The sequence below is a fragment of the Budorcas taxicolor genome, chromosome 16, assembly GCF_023091745.1.
Source record: "Budorcas taxicolor isolate Tak-1 chromosome 16, Takin1.1, whole genome shotgun sequence".
In the NCBI taxonomy this organism is placed as follows: Eukaryota; Metazoa; Chordata; class Mammalia; order Artiodactyla; family Bovidae; genus Budorcas; species Budorcas taxicolor.
The window spans coordinates 61629013-61643738 of NC_068925.1; the positions used below are offsets into that span (position 1 = coordinate 61629013).

The following is a 14726-nucleotide window of genomic DNA, read 5'->3' on the forward strand; positions in this document are numbered from 1 at the left end:
TGAAGACCTACAACACCATCTATGGCTAACACCAAAAAAGGGATGTCCTGTTCATCATAGAGGATTGAAATGCAAAAGTAAGAAGTCAAGAGACACCAGGAATAATAGTCAAGTTTGGCGTTGGAGTACAAAATGAAACAGGGCAAAGGGTAACAGAGTTTTGTCAAGAGGATGCCCTGGTCATAGCAAACACCCTTTTCCAACAACCCGAGGCAGTTCTACACATGGACATCACCACGTGGCCAATGGAAATCAGATTGATTATGTTCTTTGCAGCCAAAAATGGAGAAACTCTATACAGTCAGCAAAAACAAGTCCTAGAGAGCTGGCTATGGCTCAGATCATGAACTCCTTATTGCAAAATTCAGGCTTAAATTGAAGAAAGTAGGGAAAACCACTAGGTAATTCAGGTATGAAATAAATCAAATCCCTTATGATTATACAGTGGAGATGATGAATAGATTCATGGGAGTAGATTTGATAGAGTGATTGAAGAACTATGAACAGAGATTTGTAAAACTGTACAGGAGGCAGTGACCAAAACCATCCCAAAGAAAAAGAAATGCAATAAGGCAAAGTAGTTGTCTGAGGAGATGTTACAAATAGCTGAGGAAAGAAGAGAAGCGAAAAGCAAGGGAGAAAGGGAAAGATGTATCCAGCTGAATGCAGAGTTCCAAAGAATAACAAGGAGAGATAAGAAGGCCTTCTTAAATGAACAATGCAAAGAAATAGAGGAAAGCATTAGAATTGGAAATACTAGAGATCTTGTCGAGAAAATCAAGGGAACATTTCACCCAAGGATGGGCATGATAAAGGACAGAAACAGTAAGGACCTAATAGAAGCAGAAGAGATTAAGAAGAGATGGTAAGAATACACAGAACTATATAAGAACAGTCTTAATGACCCAGATAACTACAAGGATGTGGTCACTCAACTAGAGCTGGACATCCTGGAGTGTAAAGTCAAGTGGGCAGTAGGAAGCATTACTCCGAACAAAGCTATTGGAGGTGACAGAATTCCAGCTGAGTTGTTTAAAATCCTGAAAGATAATGCTGTGAAAGTTCTGCACTCAGGATGTCAGCAAATTTGGAAAACTGAACAGTGGGCACAGGACTGGAAAAAGTCAGTTTTCATTCTAATCCCAAAGAACAATGCCAAAGAATGTTCAAACTATCACACAATTGCATTCATTTCACATGCTAGCAAGGTTATGCTGAAAATCCTTTAAGCTAGGTTTCAGCAGTATATGAACTGAGAACTTCCAGATATACATGCTGGATTTCAAAGAGGCAGAGAGAGGAACCAGAGATCAAATTGCCATCATCTGTTGGATCATGGAGAAAGCAAGGAAGTTCCAGAAAAACTTCTGCTTCATTGACCATGCTAAAGCCTTTGCCTGTGTGGATCATAACAAATATATGGAAAATTCTGTAAGAGATGGGCGTACCAGACCACCTAACTGTCTCTTGAGAAACCTATATGCAGTTCAAGAAGCAACAGTTAAAATCAGACATGAAACAACTGACTCTTTCCAAGTTGGGAAAGGAGTATGACACCCTGCTTATTTAACTTCTATGCAGAGTATATCACACGAAATGCCAGGGTGGATGAGTGACAAGCTGAAATCAAGATTGCCAGGAGAAATATCAACAACCTCAGATATGCAGATGGTAACACTCTAATGGCAGAAAGTGAAAAGGAACTAAAGAGCCTTTTGATGAGGGTTAAAGATGAGAGTGGAAAAGCTGGCTTAAAATTCACCATTCAAAAAACTAAGATCATGATTCTATCAGTTCATGGCAAACAGAAGGGGAAAAAGTAGAAGCAGTGACAGATTTTATTCTCTTGGGCTCCAAAATCACTGCGAACAGTGACTGCAGCCACAAAATTAACAGACGCAGAGACATCACTTTGCCAATAAAGATCTGTGTAGTCAAAGCCACAGTTTTTCCAGTAGTCATGTAAGGATGTGAGTTGGACCATAAAGAAAGCTGAGTGCCGAGGAATTGATGCTTTTGTGGTGCTGGAGAAGACTCTTGAAAGCCCTTTGGACAGCAAGGAGATCAAACCAGTCATTCCTAAAGGAAATCAGTCCTGAATATTCACTGGAAAGGCTGATGCTGAAGCTGAAACTTCAGTGCTTTGGGCATCTGATATGAAGAGCCGACTCACTGGAAAAGACCCTGATGCTGGGAAATACTGAAGTCAAAAGGAGAAGGGGGTGGCGGAGGGTGGGATGGTTGGATGGCATCATCAGTTCAATAGACATGGGTTTGAGCAAACTCCAGGGAGTAGTCAAGGACAGGGAAGCCTGGTGTGCTGCAGTCCATGGGGTCACAGAGAGTCGGACATGACTGAGTGACTGAACAAGAACAACATGTGGCTAGAGTGATTGTTTTGAAATGCGAAACAGGTCAATCAGATTACTGGTACGTCAGGATAAAATCCAATGTCCCTGGCATAATGTTCTAGTCCTTCCTCTGTGACTGTGCTCCTGTCCGTCTGCTTCTAAGTTTTTGTTCTACTGACCTCCTTTTGTTCTTAGCCAGTCATGTGCAAATAACGTTCTCTGTCTGGAACTCACTTGCGCCATCTTTTTTCTCCTCACCCATCCTTCAAGAGGAAACGCAGATATTATGTCCTCCAAGAAACCTTCTTGATTAACCCTCTCTTTCACCCTTGCCCAATACCAGATGTGGCTTAGGTGCTCCTACTCTTTGATTGTATGTAACCATAGTATTTTCTTGTCCACTAAATTGTAAGCTGCTGAAGGCAGGGACTGTTCTTATTAACCTTTGTAATCACGGACTCGATGGACGTGAGTCTGAGTGAACTCCGGGAGATGGTGATGGACAGGGAGGCCTGGCGTGCTGTGACTCATGGGGTCGCGAAGAGTCGGACACGACTGAGCGACTGAACTGAACTGAACTGATCCTTATCACTAGCATAATGCCCAGTTACAAAATTAATGCTCATTAAAAATTTTTTGAATGGAAATATTGCTAAACTTCTACAAAAATATTTACGTCCACTAAGCTACAATATAATGTTGTTGTATCTAATAGGATAGTCTAAAAGAATTAAGTGACCCTGAAGCAAGAAAGATTCATAAAGAAATTGAAGAAAACATGGAGGACAAGAAACTTGAGAAGGAAAAGAAAGAAGAGAGTGAAGAAGAGGTAAGATTATTTGGTACTATTTCCTTTTCCTTTATATTTTTAAAGAAAATAATGAATATATATATATTTAAAGAATGACTATATAATGAAAAAATATATATATATTTGAGTCTCCAAGATGGCTAGTGGTAAAGAATCCCCCTGCCAATGCCAGAGACATGAGTTCAATCCCTGAGTCAGGAAGATCTCCTGGAGAAGGAAATGGCAGGCTTTATAGTCCATGGGAGTCAGACTCGACTTGGCAACTAAACAACAACAAATGCAGCGTGTGTATATACATATGTATATATACTGTTGAAAGTAGAAATAGATCGTCTGCAGTGAACGCTTCAGCTTCCTTCCTTTCCTCGTTTAGATTTAACCGTACTTGCACGCACACTTATGTCTTTATTTTCCAAGGATAGGGTGTCCCTCTTCCTTTCTAAATTCAGCCCTTTCCTAACTGGCCTCGTTCACCTATACGACTGATAACTACACAATCCACCTCTCCCTCTGATGCTGTTTCTTTATCCTTTCATTGGCATATTTTTCAAATAGTTGTTTAAACTCCTTGTCTCTGCTCTTCAGCTCCCACTCTGAGCTGCCTTTTCTCACTTCCCTCAGGCCATCCACACTTCTCTTTTCCTTATCCTGTCTCCACCCCTGCCGTGGCATTAATAATAAAAATAACCCCTTATTGGGGCATTTATAATAATAATAATGAAAATACAATGATAACTACAAATAACTGAGTGCCTACCACGGCCTATATGCTTTGCACATGTTATCTCTTACACAATACAACCTCAAGGTAAATATTATTGTTCCCACTTTACAGATAAGAAAACTGAAGCTCAAAAAGGAACTGACTTATGGAAAACCATATGCTATTAAGTGGCAGAACCAACATTCAAACCTAGTTTAGTCTGCCATAAGAGCCCTTGTAATTCCTGGGTATACTACTACTATTTTTGGCTTTCAGAACTCATGATCACTCTCCATTTTGTCTTAACTTACTTCCCTGGGGTGTTTCTTTGCTGTGAATAGTTTAAATATTGGCATGACCCCAGACCATGACATACATCCTTTACTCACTTTACGTACTGTACAAAAGAATAAAAATATTGTAAAACACCCATGCCTCTTTTGATCAGCATTTTCTGCTTTTCTTCTGGTATAGTACTTGGCATATAAAAGGCAAAATATATGGAATACATTATTTTTTGGCCACTAAATCTGTCATACCTATTAAATCTCCTCCTTCTCTTCTTTTGACGCCTGAGTTCAGGCCCTTTCCTCCCTATTTTACAAACTCCTATTCAGCTTTCAAATATCGTTTCACTGTAAAAAAAAAATAACAAGAACCTGGGGTGTCTAGACAAAATGCAGGGCCCTTTTCTGGGTACACATAGCTCGTGGAACTTACCTTTCTGATCACAGTTATCATGTAGACCATAATTATTTTGTTGGTTATCTCTTCCACAGTTCTATGAGTTCCTAAGGTCTGAAAGAAATCCTCTTTGTTTATTTCACAGTTACTTCCCTTTGTCCCCACTTCCCTATCCCTGCTAATTTTTCCCAGTGTTTCCTGTAAGTCTTCTAAATGCTTCCTGAATGATGAAAACAAATGGAAAACCAAAGCTTCAGACATGGTACCAGGCAACTTGCCCTGCCACTGGGTCACACACCAGCTCACTAACATGTCTGTGGTATTTCTATGCTCTAGAAACCTTCGACATCTACAGAAATGGAAAAAATCATTCGAGTCATTGGAGAAGATGAAAATATTCATTCTCAACCTCTATATGGAACAGATGCATTGTCTTCTTGGGTATGTATCTGCAACTCAGCTAGGAAATTCAAAACTAGAAAATTTTACATTATGTAAAAATTATATGGATCTAACATAACTTTTAGCATTTCTAAGAGAACGCCTAAGTAATATATTTTCCAGATTTATTTTTCTCCCAGCATCATCCTTGGAAAAACTCTGGTTTGTTCACAAAAACTTTTCTTTCTCTTCCTTAAAACTCATTTTAAAATCAGCATTTCATCCCTTTCCTTAACTTAACAATATTATGGTCAATATTTGATCAATTTAAAAAATGTATTTGTTCAGCAGACTCTTAACTGTGATAAGAACATACCACCAATCACAAGAATTACTGGGGAACTGGAAACTCAGCAGGAAAACAAAGTTAAATCTCCTTCACAAAAAGTTCTAGGATCATTTACACTTAAGTTAGCGCTGGATTTGTATCTGTCTGTACAGGATGCCATGCCTTTAGGAATCTCTGGGTGGGCTTCATCCCACAAACCCCCTGAAAATGGTATGCAACATTCTGTCTGTATAGTCATACTGTGCATTTTCTCGGGGAGCAAGGAGATGTGCTGGAAATCCATAGACATCATCAAATTTCTCAACCTCAAAGTTAAGAACCATTTCATTGCTAGGAGTCTGACCCGTCTGAGTAGGAACAGGCGTGGTGAGCTGTGGTGAGGGTACTGGTGGATAGCAGCTAGATCACTAAAGTGGCTGCATGGTCCAAAGTAGAGGCAGATTGCAGGGATGTATGTGAAGGGAGATTGTAGGAAATAGGCTCCAACTCTGGGAGGAAGAACTGGGTGAAATGATGTGGAGAGTTAGGCAGGAGCAGGCAGAATTGGAGGAAGAGTGGTGCATGGGTTGCAATCACATTCTCCCAAAGTAATGCCTTTTTAACAAGTTTCTAAAATTATGTGTTAATATGTCAGTTGATAGGCTTCCTAGGTGGCTCAGGGGTAAAGAATCCGCCTGCCAATGCAGGAGACACAGGTTCGATCCCTAGGTCAGGAAGATCCCCTGGAGGAGGAAATGGCAACCCGCTCCAGTATTCTTGCCTGGAAAATCTCATGAACAGAAGAGCCTGGCGGGCGACAGTCCATGGGGTCACAGAGTCTGGCGTGACTGAACTGAGCACGCACACATATCAGGTGAGAAGACTGTGAGGCAAAGATGTAAGGGTAAGCGATGCAAACACAATGTCATGAGACATATTTTCTAAAAAAGCAAACAAAGGGTAGCACTATAATGAGAACCCTCCACCAGTCCCACCCCAAACCTTCCTACCCCAGATTTTCTCCCCTGAGGCAAAAGCCCTGCTATGCTATCCTGGCAAGGCATCAGTGTGCGTGCTGAGTCGCTTCAGTCATTTCCGACTCTTTGCGACCCCATGGACTGTAGCCTGCCAGGCTCCTCTGTCCATGGGATTCTCCAGGCAAGAATACTGGAGTGGGTTGCTGTGTCCTCCTCCAGGGGATCTTCCTGACCCAGGGATCAAACCCTCGTCTCTTGTGTCTCCTGCATTGGCAGTCAGGTTCTTTACCATTAGTGCCACCTGGGAAGCCTGGCAAGGCATCAGGGTCTGGCCTACACTGTGGCGAGAAGCAGTCAGGAAAATATAAGCCTGTAGCCTGGGGCATAATGGAGGGTGCAGTGCTTGTCTTCGATAGCGTGGGGCTCCTGCGCCAGGATGCCACAGTTCCATCTGATACAGTGTGGTGCCGTGTGGCGAGCCCACCTGAGGATGATGTGGTCCAGAAGGTCTATCTCTCGGCTTTGAAAAGTTGCTAATGTTCTACTGTAGACCCCTGAAAACCCAACTGGCCAGGTTCTCGTTGACCCTGAGGCCTAAAATGGACTAAAATGCCATCCAGATGTACTTGCAAGTTCCTTGAAATAAGGAAGAATCACATTCATCCTGGGGGCGGTGACTGAACCACTGCACAGGTAGAAAGGGATCACCAGGTACTCAAACAGAGGGGCCCTGTGTGCTAGGCAAGTGAAGACAGAATTGGTCTTTGGGGATGTCGGTACCCAGAGAATGAAGATCCTTGACCTGGAGGAGGTCAGAGATTCGGGGCGGGAGGTGGAGCCTGGGGGAAGGGTGCTATCTTGATGTGGACTGTGCTGTGGACTCGGTGGGGACAGGAGGGGCCTTGGCTCTGTGCTCTTTCCATTCATAAAGACATCTGGGCTCCCTGAGGGCAGTTTAAGATTTTAAAACTTTCACTGTAAAAATTTCTTTTGCTTTATTTGCTTGTTTTTCCTTTATCCTCACCCTCCCCCCTGCCCCGCCCCCATCTTTCTTTTTTTCTTTTGACACTTAGCCTCTGGCTCTAAAAACGTAGCAACCGTTTAGCAGGGCTACAGATCCAAGGCACTAGTTCTGTTGGGTGGTGGCTCTCTCTCTTTATGGTCTGCAAATACGGCTCCCAGGAGGCAGTTTGAATGACACTGGGGAAGGAAAGAGAAAAGGAAGGAAGGGATAGAGAAGCAAAAACCTTGTGGTTTGCAGGTATAACTTGTCATGTCCACCAGAACTAGGAGAGGGAGAGGGATGGACTATCAGTTACTCAAAACTCTCTTCAGTTAGCTGGAAATTAGGACTTTGTGGGAAATCCTGAAGACTGTACTCAAAGCAGGAACCGTGCACAAAACTTGGCCTGCTGTGCCTGTTTCAGGCACTATCCGGTCTGGCACTTCCTGATTTCACTGGTGAATCAAGTGACCCCAGTAAGCAGCCCTGACCCTGCCTCTGCACATCTTGGGGTGCCGCCTGATTCAATCAGGTCTGAGAACTTGCTGCAGGGCACCCCTTGTGGCCCTCTCTGGATGAGAATCATTTCAAAGTTGTCCCTGGAGGAGAAGCAGGTGGAGGTGTGGTAAGACTAAGTTCAGCAATCTCTCCCGGAGGCTACCCGCTGACCCCAGGCACTGCCCCCTGGCCGCATGAACTGGATTGCCTAAGGCTCAGCTACCAAGATGTTAGGAACAAACAGGTTCTGCCTGTTTGTAAAGAGTTGTAAATTTGAGGGAGAAGGGAGATTTTTGCTGATTACCTCTAAACTCCTTTGAAAGAAAGAGTAGGGGCCAGACTTGAAGGATCAGCCATATTTCTTTCACTGAGCTAAAATACGTGCTTAGAAACCCGTGTTTTCCTTCCACAATACCATGTATCCCCAGTGTAGGTATTAAGAGCAGTGACCAAATTATCCATCTTTTAACGGCAGCAGGGAAGGGTCTTTGGAATTGGTGGCTCCAGAAAATATGTCCAAAGCTGACAAGGGTCACTGTGGCTGGCTAGGCATTCAGTACTGAGCATTGGATTCCGAGGAACTGGGTCTGAAGCCAGATCCTCCCTGAAATAGTCTCAAGCTAAAGATGTTAGTCCAATCTAAAGCCCATTCGCGGGTTTCCCTGGTGACTCGGTGTTAAAGAATCCTCCTGCCAATGCAGAAGACACAAGTTTGATCCCTGGTCAGGGAAGGTCCCACATGCTGTGAAGCAACTAAGCCTGTGTGCCACAACTATCGAGCCTGTGCTCTAGAGCCCAGGAGCCACCACTACTGAGGTCATTGCAATGAGAAGCCCGTGCACCATAACTAGCATGTAGCCCCTGCTCGCCGCAACAAGAGAAGCCTGCACAGCAGCGGAGACCCAGCACGGCCAAAAATAAATTAAAAAAAAAAAAAATAAAGCCCATTAGTAGAGTCAGACCTCAGGAAAAACCAAGCCAAAAAGGCCAAAGGCATAATTGGAGTCTGACAGAGAGACTAGCTGAAAGCTATAGCAGGTTGGCACAAACAAGGATGGTCCAATGCAGTTGCTTCCAAGAGCCATGTGGCCCATGTTTGTCTCTATGATACAGTGGGTGAAAGAGCATAAAAGCCAGAGGAAGCTTCAAAATATGAAGAAAGGGCTCAAGGCAAGGTCTCTGTGATTTCCCTTGAGGCATCTATATCCAGTGGGCTTCCCAGGTGGCTCATTGGTAAAGAATCCAATTCACCTGCCAAGCATGAGATGTGAGTTCCATCTCTGGGTCAGGAAGACCCTGGGAGAAGGAAATGGGAACCTACTCCAGTATTCTTGCCTGGGAAATCCCGTGGACAGAGGAGCCTGGTGGGCCATAATCCATGGGGTTGCAGAAGAGTCGGACTTGACCTAGCAACTAAACAACAACAGTCTGTGTCCATATATATGGCTGATGCAGGGAAGTTTGCTCCTTGGCATATATAGAGGAGGCCATAATTCTAGAAACCCAACCATCCAGCATTTTAGACCATGGGAATTTCCTACTGAAGAATTTGAAAAGGACCACAAAATATTAATCTATACTTGGTGGTTTCAAAACAGAGGAATGCTTTGCTGGCACATTGTAACTAAATATCTGTCTTTTATCTGAAAGGTACCTTTCACAGAGTACAGTCCTGATCTACTTTGGTTTCCACCTGTAGTTAAAACTGCTTCATGTAGCTGTACAAATCATGCGGAATTCCAGTTCCAGAAGCCTCTGCTGTGAAAAACCTCCTTTTAGATTCAAAGAACAAATAAATTAGTAGTATGTGCTGTATGACTGCAGCTATGAAATTAAAAGATGCTTACTCCTTGGAAGAAAAGTTATGACCAACCTAGATAGCATATTGAAAAGCAGAGACATTACTTTGCCAACAAAGGTCTGTCTAGTCAAGGTTATGGTTTTTCCAGTGGTCATGTATGGATGCGAGAGTTGGACTGTGAAGAAAGCTGAGCGCCAAAGAATTGATGCTTTTGAATTGTGGTGATGGAGAAGACTCTTGAGAGTCCCTTGGACTGCAAGGAGATCCAACCAGTCCATTCTGAAGGAGATCAGTCCTGGGTGTTCTTTGGAAGTAATGATGCTAAAGCTGAAACCCCAGTACTGTGGCCACCTCATGTGAAGAGCTGACTCATTGGAAAAGACTCTGATGCTGGGAGGGATTGTGGGCAGGAGAAAAAGGGGACGACAGAGGATGAGATGGCTCGATGGCATCACTGACTCAATGGACGTGAGTTTGAGTGAACTCCGGGAGTTGGTGATGGACAGGGAGGCCTGGCGTGCTGCGATTCATGGGGTCGCAAAGAGTCGGACATGACTGAGCGACTGAACTGAACTAACTGAACTGATGTGCTGTATAAGTGAGGCCACGTGACACATTGCTGGTCCAGCCTGAAAAGGACAGATTTATTATCCAAAGGGGAGGCAAGACAGAAAGAGGAAAAATATGTGACTGAGACAATAGCAAAAGAATAAAAGAACTAGAGGAAAAGTGAACTTGTTTGATAGTTTGTTTTTGCTGGTTTGCTTTTAGAAAAAGCGAGCGTGGTGCAGTACCATGTGTGACTGAGGATGGAGAAGCCAAGATGAAGGTTCTGCTTTAACCACTAGATCATTCTGTGATTATGGCTGGCTGCCTATCCTCTTAGGTCCCCCTTTCCAGGTCCCCCTTTCCATCTAGAAGGTGGGGTTTACCTTTTACTTGTCTCTGTTGGGGAAATGTGGATAAAAGAGATTTTTAAAAGTACACAGGTCTGGAAAAATGCCTCATAATATTCATTTTAACATATAGTTTTTGTCTTCTAAATTTTTCTCTTTTGTCTTCCTCTTATTTTCTGGAGTATATTTAGAGTCAAAATAAGTAAGAGGTTTTTTTAAAAAATATATTTTCACTACTTTGATATCTATGAAGTTTCCTAAGAAATTGAAAGATCTGATTGGATTATGCAATGCTATGTGCTTAGTGAAGTAAATTATTAATGAGAGAAATATAATTGATTTCCTTGATATTTAACTTGGTTAGAGAAATATGTTTGCCCTTCTCTTTATTTTTTAAACTTTCTCTTCTTTCCCTGCTTCTTTTTGTTGATATTGTTTACCCTGCTTCTTCTTTACAACTCTAATAAAGTTTATGTCCATCTGACTATGAGTAATTGGCAATCTGGTATGGTATCTGGCCACAGTCAATCCCTGTTCTTCTTTCATATTAAGAGTGTGTTTAATCATCTACTATATAAATATGAATAGTAGAAAAAGATAGCTTGGTCCAGAACATCTTGAAGAAGGAGGCTATTTACTGTTGGGACTTTCAGTTCATTCATAGTATATATTTTTCTTGTCAGAGAGAATCAGCTAATCAAGGTACATTGGCCCCAAAGTATCTTGAAGCAATGGCTATACTTGATCGCACACAGGAGAAGTTAATGTAAGTATGAGACAGCACAATGGTAAGAAGACAGAGATTGTTGTCCAGGAGGTCTAGCTGAGAAATGCACACTTCTTGGCTGATTTTTGGTTCTCCTGTTTCCTTTTTCCTCACAAGCAGGATGGGTACCATCACATCATCTGGTGGCAATGAATTAAACTGCTCCAGAAGGGACAGCTGTCCTCAGCTACATTGGAGATGGAGGAAGTCCAGTGTGTGTGTGTGTATATAGAGTGGGAGCAGAGTGTGAGGAGTGATCCAGCTCAGTATGTTTTAAAAGATGAGCTAGAGAAATAAATGGAACTAGAAGAAGCTATTATGTGCAAGAAAGAAGGTTATATAACCCAAATTGTAGGAAGGACAATAGAGTTAAGATAGCTAAGAAACTGTGAGAAGAAGAGATATAGACATATATGTTTTAGTTATTAAGCACACTTCAAACTGGTTTTTGTGACTGTAAGATCTGGTTTTAAAGGTGCTGGAAAATAAGGGACACTATTTTATTTGCTTGTTAGATTATATCAATATAGAGAAGCCAAGCTTAACCACTGAAAAGGGTTCCTTGGCTATTGGTGGAGAATCCCAAATATCCAAAAGTCAGTTTTTATTAAGAAATTATAAAAATATTCTTAAATTGCACCATTACTGCAACTCTGACATTACCTTCCAGAGTAGCTCCTAGACCCTCAGTTCTTGGCTACACATTGATGCTGCTGCTTTCCTTGTTTGTGCTGTATATATATATATTCTTCTCATCCCACTACCTTTTTTGGACAGTGAGTTTCTAGATCTGAAAGATACTTTTTCAGACCTTTCCATTTTACTGTGTTTCTCTGGACTTTGTCATCATCAGAGAGGTCGAAAGCCGAGCCAGACAAGCTGAGGAGAGGTTTGATGATGTGAATGAAAGACTTCATTATACCATTATAAGAAATAAAGAACTGGAGAAAGAGTTAGAGGAAGTATTGATGAAGTATAAAATGAAGGAGCCTGAAGTGGAAGAAGAAGAAAATGAAGGAGAAAGAGAAGAAGAAAAAGAAGAAGAGGAAGAAGAAATCAGACCACCAGACAGAGCCTCAAAATCTCCAAAGAAAGGTGAGCATTGCTTTCTCAGTTTTGCTTCATTTGGATAGTACTTATGAGTGAAAATTTGATTGGGTCATAAATATTTTAGAAGAGCATTAATATTTTTTGCGGTGATCTACTAGTTCATACTTCTCCTAGGAATCCAGACACACACACACACACACACACACCCAAATGACTAACAGTGGTGACTAATAAACTAATATGAGATACAATTTCAACTTATAAAACTGGCAAAGCTTTTTTAAAAACAAAGAATACAGTGCTGGACAGAGGGCGCAAAGTAGTTAGTTTTACAAGTAATACTTGTGGGTGGACAGACAGGTATAACTCTTTGAGAAAGCAGTTTGAGAGTGTGTATGGGTAGGCCTCAAAAATATACATGTATTTTGACTTTAGAATTTCACTCTTGAGAATCTAGCCAAAGGAAGTAATTACAGTTTTTTAAAGCTAGACAAAAAGACCAGAACAAATATGCCTACACATTGATATACATTGTCTCTGGTTGCTAAAGGTTTATGGGGCATTTTGTCTTTAGTTTTCAGTACTTAATGGATTGTCTATGATGAAAATAATTTTTATTCAACAAGAAAAGGAATTTCGCTCTTCATTTTCTTATCCCTAATTAATCTGTAATCTTCCCTCAAAGAGTTTTGAATATCCCCAATAGTGGAGGCTATTCTTTGATTTTGGCTTTCACCTTCAACCTGCAGTCTGTTCCCAGGGCAGGTCCTGGTGCCAGGGGTAGTACTGGGCAGACATCTATTATCTCTTTTTCTCTGTCACCCCTGTCTCTACCTCTGCCTTCAGCGAAAGCAGTAAGCTGGCCAGTCACTCAGAGTCCCTGGCCCAGCTGTGGTGTATCCTGTCAGTACTGGAGCAGGGGGAGTCTGAGTCCATTTTCTCTCCTCCTGTTAACTCTGAACTGGTAAAATGTTAATCATTCCTGGTGTGAAGATCCTTTAGCCTTAGGTCTGAATGTATGTGAGGTAGTTTGCATGAATTAAAAAAAAAATTATCTTCTGTTGTGGTGTGATTTTATCCTGATAATCTAGAAACTAGACTTTCCCTAGATTGTTGTTGTTGCCAAGTTGTGTCCAGCTCTGCGACCCCATGGACTGTAGCCCATCAGGTTCCTCCATCCATGGTGTAAATTACTATATGCAAATCACAGAAAAGGTCTTCGTGTTAAACTGGAGAGGTCACCTCAACATGGGATGAGTGACTTTAGTTTCGTCCATTTCCATAAAAGTCTTGGGGATTAGTTTAAACACAAAAATAAAACATTTTAATAATTTTAGGTGGAGGATAGCTATTCAGTTAGGTCCCAGCCTGCAAACAGTAACCTACATACCAAGGATACAACCCCTCTTCTCCCTCCTTTCCATACCCCTCATCAGAGTCACTGCTAGGGACTCAAAAGTAGAGGATGAGAAGCCTTGCAAAGCTTAGGGGAATAGGCTGCTAAGCAAGGCAATCCCCATGCCATGCAAGTGACCTAAACATTTCTCTGAAAAATCCACAAGTTAGACATTCCTTAGAGTTAGCAGGTAGCTCCTTAAAAAAAAAACATGCAGATACCTTGGAGCAATCTGACATGCATATGGAACATACTGGGTCATATTTTATGAGTTAGTGCCGGGAGATCGCTTCTCTCCTAATCGTTGTTCAGTGAAGGAATGGAAAATCATACAGTGAAGGAATGAGCCTTGTGAATGCTGAGTAAGGAGAAGATTTGGATGAAGTAGGAAGACATTTATGTCATTATTTTTAACAGCAAATCACTGTGTTCTGAGTTATTGATGAAGAAAGGAATGGAGCTTGGTGTTTACAAAGATGAATGTGGCTTAGCCTCTGATCAAAATGAGGCCTGTGATAAGGAATGGGGACAGACAGGGTGTGAACAAGAGGACCGTTGAATGCGGGAGGCAGATGGCTGCAGCCAGTCAGAAGGATTCCAAACAACTGAGAAGCTTCATTTCATGGTGCAGTCAGAGACAGCAGGCTTGTGTAGGATCTGTGCATGAGAGACTGGAGGGAACAGGGACCAAGAGACACAACAGGGGTACAGCCACGGACATGCGAGGGTTCTGGACACCCAGCTCTATTTGAAAAATTTTCCCTACTAAGTTTGGGGTATGTACTGGAAAGCAGGAAGGAAGAAATATTCTTCTTTCTCTTCTATCCTTATTACCTATAAACTTTGAGAACATATATTCTCAATCCCAGTAACCAATGTGGAGTCAAATTTTGGGCACATGGTTTGTAGCTTGGGGCTTACTCATGCAGACAGAATTTTAAAAATGCTTTGTAAAATCGAAAGTCCTTAATAAATACAAGGTATTATTACTACAATAATTGTTTTGGTCTTTTCAGAGATACAGCGCAAGGAGGGTTCTAAATCCAAACTCCGGACTAAATCTAAGACGAAATCCAAATAG

General features: G+C 41.9%; 1 protein-coding gene across 1 annotated transcript in view; it reads left to right on the forward strand.

Moving 5' to 3' along the window:
- Positions 1-14726, forward strand: part of AXDND1 (axonemal dynein light chain domain containing 1) — a 73107-nt gene extending 58381 nt beyond the window's left edge. Inside the window, exons 21-25 of the mRNA XM_052653580.1 lie at positions 3067-3180; positions 4886-4990; positions 11117-11199; positions 12053-12294; positions 14662-14726. Of these exons, the coding sequence (XP_052509540.1) occupies positions 3067-3180; positions 4886-4990; positions 11117-11199; positions 12053-12294; positions 14662-14726 (609 nt within the window). The remainder of the gene's footprint in view (positions 1-3066; positions 3181-4885; positions 4991-11116; positions 11200-12052; positions 12295-14661) is intronic.